Source organism: Ruditapes philippinarum, unplaced genomic scaffold (genome assembly GCF_026571515.1).
Source record: "Ruditapes philippinarum isolate M1 unplaced genomic scaffold, ASM2657151v2 ctg4031_1_1_1_1, whole genome shotgun sequence".
NCBI classification, from domain to species: domain Eukaryota; kingdom Metazoa; phylum Mollusca; class Bivalvia; order Venerida; family Veneridae; genus Ruditapes; species Ruditapes philippinarum.
In genome coordinates this window covers 30548-37670 of record NW_026861275.1, presented here as the reverse complement: position 1 = coordinate 37670, position 7123 = coordinate 30548, and the positions used below count along the sequence as shown (strand labels likewise).

General features: G+C 32.8%; 1 protein-coding gene across 1 annotated transcript; it reads left to right on the top strand.

Moving 5' to 3' along the window:
• Nucleotides 1–1652: 1652 nt before the first annotated feature.
• Nucleotides 1653–6989, top strand: LOC132715136 (uncharacterized). Its single transcript, XM_060698109.1, has 5 exons — nt 1653–1671; nt 2292–2379; nt 4024–5708; nt 6030–6104; nt 6457–6989. The coding sequence occupies exons 1-5, from the start codon at nt 1653–1655 to the stop codon at nt 6987–6989; spliced, it is 2400 nt and encodes a 799-aa protein (XP_060554092.1).
• The last annotated feature ends 134 nt before the right edge of the window (nt 6990–7123 follow it).

The following is a 7123-nucleotide window of genomic DNA, read 5'->3' as shown; positions in this document are numbered from 1 at the left end:
TGGTGAAGTTTACTCATTGTACGGTTGCTTGCTAAATCTGAAAAACAATTCGTCCAGTTGCTTGCGAGGTCACTGAACTGTTGCTTGCGAGCTTATTGGCATTATATATCGTCTAAATACAATGTTAAAATAGTTGCAGAGATGGTTAATTATTTTGATTTTTCAAAGAGCATATAAAACATATAGCATCTCTTTACCGGCGTATATGTTACTGATCTCAATAAATTTGTTAACTTGTTCATTATTATCACAATTATTTTTAGACATTTGAATTTTACACAACAGAAAGTTCATCTCTGCATCGTGTATACATGTACAGTTATTGTTTATATTTTTTAATTTTATTTTGTTATTGCTGAGCAGATACACTCGACATTATTTTAAGACTGTGATCATATCTGATTTTCTGTGATTCATTTACTTATTCATTTTTACCATTTTCTAATGTCTTTAATAATTCTAAATAATAATAAACTATTTTGATAATATAAGCATGACTTTTTTTTATTTTCAGCAAGACTCATTTTGTAGTAATATGTAAAACTTAGGTTGTAACATGACACACTGGTTTATCTTTGTCTTGTTGTCCCAAACTCCGTGCACCGGTTACGCTACGGTAATCGCTATTGACCCACCGTTAGCGGTAGGTACATTTATCGGGGACACCAGTGAGAAGAGGTTTAGGTTACGCTAGGCCAATCCTGTAAGGGGAGATCACTGCGTAGGAGATTGGTGTTGTCCATTATCAAACTTTTTACATTCCGTTTGAAATGTCCATATGCCTTAAGAAATGAACAGCTTTCAAGCCCCAATGAAATTTTCCTATACATGTTTGGAAAAATTATAGCTAATTGTACCATCTTGTAAACTATGAGCTAGTCAGGTTTCAACCGATGTCTTGATAAAACAGCACCCTACTATCTAAGTATCTTCTAACTCACTGAGGTCAAAATATTATTCTTGTATCCATATCATTTTTCAGAACTACCGTAGTTAAGTTAGACTTCAAATAGTTTACTGTGAAAGCATAGTCATGACACATTTTCTGCTTGTGGAGAAAGTCCTTTGCATCACTCGTTCAATAAACTCCGTAGATAGTTTCACTCTTTTAAACACTTATTAAAATATTGTCAGTGCACAGTTTTGTCAGTATGTCATTATTAGATGTCCGACAAACCACCGTATCTTTTTTCTTGCGGTTATCAATATTTTCATTTAATCTATGATATTCTCGCACAGGTTGAACTCCTCGTTCCTGACAATGCCGGTTGTGATATTTCTCCGCTTTTCCTTTTAGCGCATGTTACGCTTTGCTCTCAAAGTATATTGTTGCTGCAATAGAAAAAAAGCAAAAAAGCAGTGCTCTATAGGCATACAGAGCCAAACATAATAAAAATCATTAACTTTATTTCTTTTTATTTTACATTCTAAAGTAGTAATCAGTCAAATCGCTATGACTTGACACTTTGCCCCTCTGATAATATAATTCTTATTTTCAGGTTCTCGTCAGGATGTCTTATAATCACATGATCTATTAATTCACAAAACTGTTTACACTCTAAATCACAATAGATGCACATATATGTGTACATGATTAGCATTAACCTACAAAAAAGAGAAGTTACAATAACGTTAAATATACATTGAACATCATGTCATGTAAACATGCATGTACGTTAACTGCAGTTAAATTCAATCACTTAAAGTATATATTAGAGTCTCAATTTACCATCACAAAGTTTGACATACATTAGTTATTAAACCCACATTTACTTTTATTTTGGTTTAAATGCATGGCCAATGCCATTGTTACCTTTAAAATGGGCCAACTGTTCAAGAATTGTGTTTTTAATTGTAACAAAATTTGTAGCTTGCTCCCAGGCAACCGTACAGTTTTTTTTCAAGTCCTCATAAGCAACCGTACAGAGAGGTAGCAAGCAACCGTACAGTGAGGGAACATCAACAGTTGCTAATTTATTGTCAATACTTTCGCAACCAAGACGTTTACAAATAACAGTTTTTAATTTTCTGGTGCTTAGAACATAATTCTCGATAGCATCAAAAAGATTTGTTCAAATATTAGGTTAAAAGCTTTGAAATCGTCGGTTTGATGCAAAACAATTTTGATTTTTTTCGAGAAATCTGAGTGAGAAAACCGCATTTTTGTCTGAAAATATATGCTTGCACATTAGAATATTGATTATGAATAATTTAGTTTATGTCAGTACCACACATATAAGTAAAATAAACCAATGATTTATTTATTTTGACATGTTTTACCTGTTTTTCAGCCTTGTTCTGCGTTTTACGGTGTATATTTCGCTCGCAAGCGGAAGTCACTGTGGACGATGGAGTGTACGCTGTGAACATGTTCATATGGTATCCATGACCAAATGGTTAAGGTCGCTGAATTCAAATCGCTTGGTCCTTGCAGCTTACGGTATGAAGAAGTTATGGAATTAGTTTACTAAAGGTCGGTGGTCATGGTGGTTCTACTCAGATCTCCGCTACTACCAGTGCAGTCCCTGGGGAGCTTTTGTGTGCAAAAAAAAAAGATCCATGGATAAATGTTATACGTACCATTGTAAAGCTACATATTGGAAGGTTACAAAAATTTTGGGGAGATATGTTAAAATCAGGGTTTTACGTTTTTAAAAAAATGGAAAAATATAATCAAGAAAACAAAAAACCATGTTCTAAAACTCGCTTTCTAAAAAATTTAAAAATTTTTAAAATGTGTCGGATTTTTGCCCTTTTTAACGATTTATTGAGGTGCTTCAAAAAAAAATTTTTTTTGAAAAAGAAAATAAGCTTTGTTTGTGATTTTTCAGCGGAAAAATTTAAAAATTAGAAAAATTTTTTGTTGGGTTGCTGATGTCTTAGAAAACTTCGGTGACGAAGGATGGCAAATTGCTTGGAATGCTGGGAAACAGAATTGTTCCTACATTTCTATTGAACTAGAGCCAGGAACAAGTGTTGTCGTAAACTGTAGTACGCCGGTTTTTGGAAATTATATCCGTATATCAAAACATGGCGGAAATGAAGACACATTATCATTTTGTGAAGTAGTTGTTTCCGGTAATAAAAGAATTTCTATAATGCACAAATAACGTTAGAAATTGAGAATTCTTTCTTTTTCATGTTTAAAATTTTATGTGCCCCCTTTTTAAAAATTTCTTTATATTGATGCCCGTTTTTTAAATAATTTTTTTTAGTTTATTTTTATTGAATTTTTAAAATATCCAATGTCAAAAAAAATTTTTGGCCCTTTATATCAAATCATTTTTACAAAAAATGAAATAAAAAATGAGTTTTAAATTCACTTTAAATTTTAAATAACTCCTTTAAAAAATTAATAACCCCCTATGGACAAATAGATTTATTTAATAAGTGTTGAATTTAAGTAACAAATTTCGTGTAATGATTAATCCTATAACATAAAATGTTTCCTTTTGTTTTGGGTGAGTGTGTAGTTAAAGGGAACCCTCTTATTTAAAAGGATTTAGGAAAATTAAACCCTGTTTTTTAAATTAATTAAATTTACTTGAAATTCTTTTTAACATGAAATAAAAAGAAAAAACGTTTTTCACATTTTTTTAAAAGAAAATAAAAAAAAATATTATTTTAGTTTTTTGGAATTGCACGCTAAATAAAGGGAAAAACCCTTTTTAAACCCACAACATTAAAAAACTGAAAAATATCAACATTTTTTTACCAAAAACCCCCGTTTTCTAACATTTTGACTTTATTGATGCCGTCACTTTCCAAAAAGATTGTTATATCTACTTCAATGGATATAAACTACTTGTTAACATCAAACCTTGTCGGCGAAACCTTAAATACGATTACATCTTCACCATTTATCCTCCAATCTTCAGTTTTGTACACTTCTACGAATGAAGTCGGATTGAGCGAATCATCATCAGTTTTTCAAACAAAATCAACAGCTTCAGGTTTATATATTTTGTCAGTGTTTTCAAGTCTGCATGAAGTGTCTCAATCAAATATACCTATATATTCTAGTTTATCCGTTACACCCCAACTAGTTACATTTTCTGCACCATCTGATTTGACAGCTAGTGACGTTTATACAACAAAATCTTCTAATCTGCTTCATTTAGTGTCCTTTGCTACCAGTAATATATTAGTGACATCAACTAGCACTTCGACATTGACATCTTCTAACGTCCAGTACTTGACGACATCTAACATATTTCATTTGACAACATCTTCTGACGAACCTCAATTATCAACATCTTCATGCTGTAATTATTTGACAATATCATCTGACGAACATTTATTGTCAAAATTCTCTCGCGTTCCTGATTTGATAACATATTCTGACGAACCTCATGTGGCAACATTATCCGACGAACCTCATTTAGGAACATCTTCTAGCATTCTTTACCTAACTACGTCATCAGTCATACCTTATTTGGCAACATCTTTTGACGAACCTCATTTTGGAACATCTTCTAGCATTCCTTATATAACTACGTCATCAGCCATACCATATTTGGTAACATCTTCTGATGAAGATTTGGTAACATTATCTAGCATTCCTTATATAACTGCGTCATTAGTCACACCATATTCGGCAACTTCTTCTGACAAACAACACTTTGGAACATCGTCCAGCGTTCCTTATCTTGCTACGTCGTCAACTATACCATATTTGGCAACGTCTTCAAATGTTCACTCTCTAGTAACATCTTCTGACATAAATCATTTATCAGCATATTCAAGTATTCCCAATTTAACCACGTCGTCTAGCGAACCACATTGGCCAATATCCACAAGCGTTCCATATCTTATAACATTTTTAGAAGTGTCTCATACGTCAACATCTTCAAGCGTTCCAAATTTGAAATCATCGTCTGACACTTCTGATATGGGAACATCGTCAAGCAGTCTGAGTTCAACAACATCGTCCGTCGTTCCTAATTTCGCTTTATCTTTAAGCGTACCCTTTTTAGCAACATCTCCTGGACTGCATCAGTCGGAAACATATTCCAGCACTGCCAAACAGCATCTGCCAACATCCACTATCGTTCAGTATCTATCAGCATCTTTTGACGGCAGTATTTTGGAAACATCTTCAAGCGTTCAATATTCAACAAAATCATCTGAAAGACCACGCTTGGCAGCATCAACTACCGTTTCCTATTTACCAACATCTTTTGACCTACAGAATGTGTCAACACGTTCTAGCCTTCCCTATTTATCAACATCTTTTGACGTGCCTCAGTCTGCAATACATTCTCCTCTCCGTTCTCACTTGAAAACATCATCTATTGTTCTACAATCAGAAACGTCTTCGAGTAATACAAAATCGACATCTTCTTTTGCTCCACAGTTAACATCGTATTCTACTGCTTTTGAATCAACGCCATTATATGGCACCAGTTCTATACCTACATTATCTAATGTATCGCCTTCAACTTTATCATATGGATCTTATCAATCAATATTGTCGCGATCAGCAAAGTCTTCTGGTGTTACTCAAATTGCGTCATCAGAAAATTTTGCATCAACAACAAATGCCGGCGTTTCTCCATCTTCCTGCGTTCGTCTTTTACCAAATTCCCTTATTTCTTCTCATTCAAAGACAGCATATTTAGCAACATCAATATTTACAAAAACCTACATACTGAGTGAGTCAACAACTTCATCTCGCTCTCCTATACAACAGACTTGTACTACTGATCGTAAATACCAATTTCTTATATCAAAGTAACAAAACTTTTTTTTCTTATTACAAGAAGTTAAGATTAATTAAATTATCGAATACATAATATATCCTGAAATCTACTTGTATTTTTTAAGTTAAGTTTTGATTTTTTTGTTTCTATGTTGATAACATGGTCATGGTGAGTGTGAAAATTTGTTATACAACAATGCCTATTCCATATTACGCCTTATTCATCTACATTAAAGCATTATTGCTCTATATTACGCATTATTCAACTATATTCAAGCTAATCAAGCATTATTCCAAACAGTATCATTGTGAATATTCATTCTTTCAGGTTCAAACCCATCAGTAACTAGTAAACCTGCACTAGCATCTTGGATTTCCTCAAGATTCGCAACTTCAAGCACAGGTATTTTCTTTCAAAAATATTATAGTCTTTACTCTTCTTATTTTGCTGTCAGTTAATTGTAGGAAAATAATAAAATATTCGACTCTCCTGTATTACGGAAGTAAAATACCTTTTAATTTTTAACTATTTTATTTGAATAAATCATAACAACTTTCTTTAGAAATAATCGTTAAATATTATAATTTTATTAGTTATAATATCCTTGATGTAAAGAGATATAGAATCTAAGGTTCGTTTCTATTTCTTTTAGGGTGCTTTATTTTTAGATAAACCTGAATTTTATCTAATCCATATTTTCGTCATTGTTGTTAATGTTCGCCAATATTAATGCTTAAAACTTTCAACGTTTCAGTGGCATATTTATCTTCTTCGATAAATAGACCCGTTTCAGGAAGCAAGCTCATAATTTCTTCTAAAGCTGCGTTCAGTATAGCTGATATATCTACAACTAAAACTCCATATCCGTCCAACTTATTGAGGTCATCGAACCAATTGACAAGTGAAACTTTAAAACCTACAAAATATTTACGAAGTTCAATTGATCTCTCTACTAAAACAACGGCATCTTCGATTACCGCATCTTCTATAATACCCGTATGGTGTCCATGTTCGTGTGAACAAGCTAAACTTATTGCTGGTCTTACTAGTACAAATAAAACAACTCAAGAAGTTGAAGAAGAAATAGAGGAGGCGTTGATAGAATTAACAGTCAATTCCAAGACAACTACTGTAAATGAACGGAAATTAGTAAGTGTTGACGACAAACGTGACTCAGCAAAAGTTGTTGGAACAATAGGTGTTGTCTTCTGTTCCGTAATCCTCACTTTGATCGTTCTTTCTGACCTACCAGAGCTTATTCGAGCTATCAAAGCCGTGTTATGTTAAATCATATATTGATAATAATAAAGTTCGGAAACAATGATCATATTTTCAAAAGGCTCTATCGTGTAGAAAACAGATAAAGATTCCTGTGAGATTTGTGTACAAAAACTTCAAGAAGTTAATTGACATTTGTCCAA

What these genes read in the sequence shown, in the direction of transcription:
- LOC132715136 (XM_060698109.1), top strand. An exon ending in ACAGACTTGTACTACTGATC is followed by an intron (nt 5,709 to 6,029) that starts GTAAATACCAAT and finishes TCATTCTTTCAG; the next exon opens with GTTCAAACCCATCAGTAACT. An exon ending in ATTCGCAACTTCAAGCACAG is followed by an intron (nt 6,105 to 6,456) that starts GTATTTTCTTTC and finishes TCAACGTTTCAG; the next exon opens with TGGCATATTTATCTTCTTCG.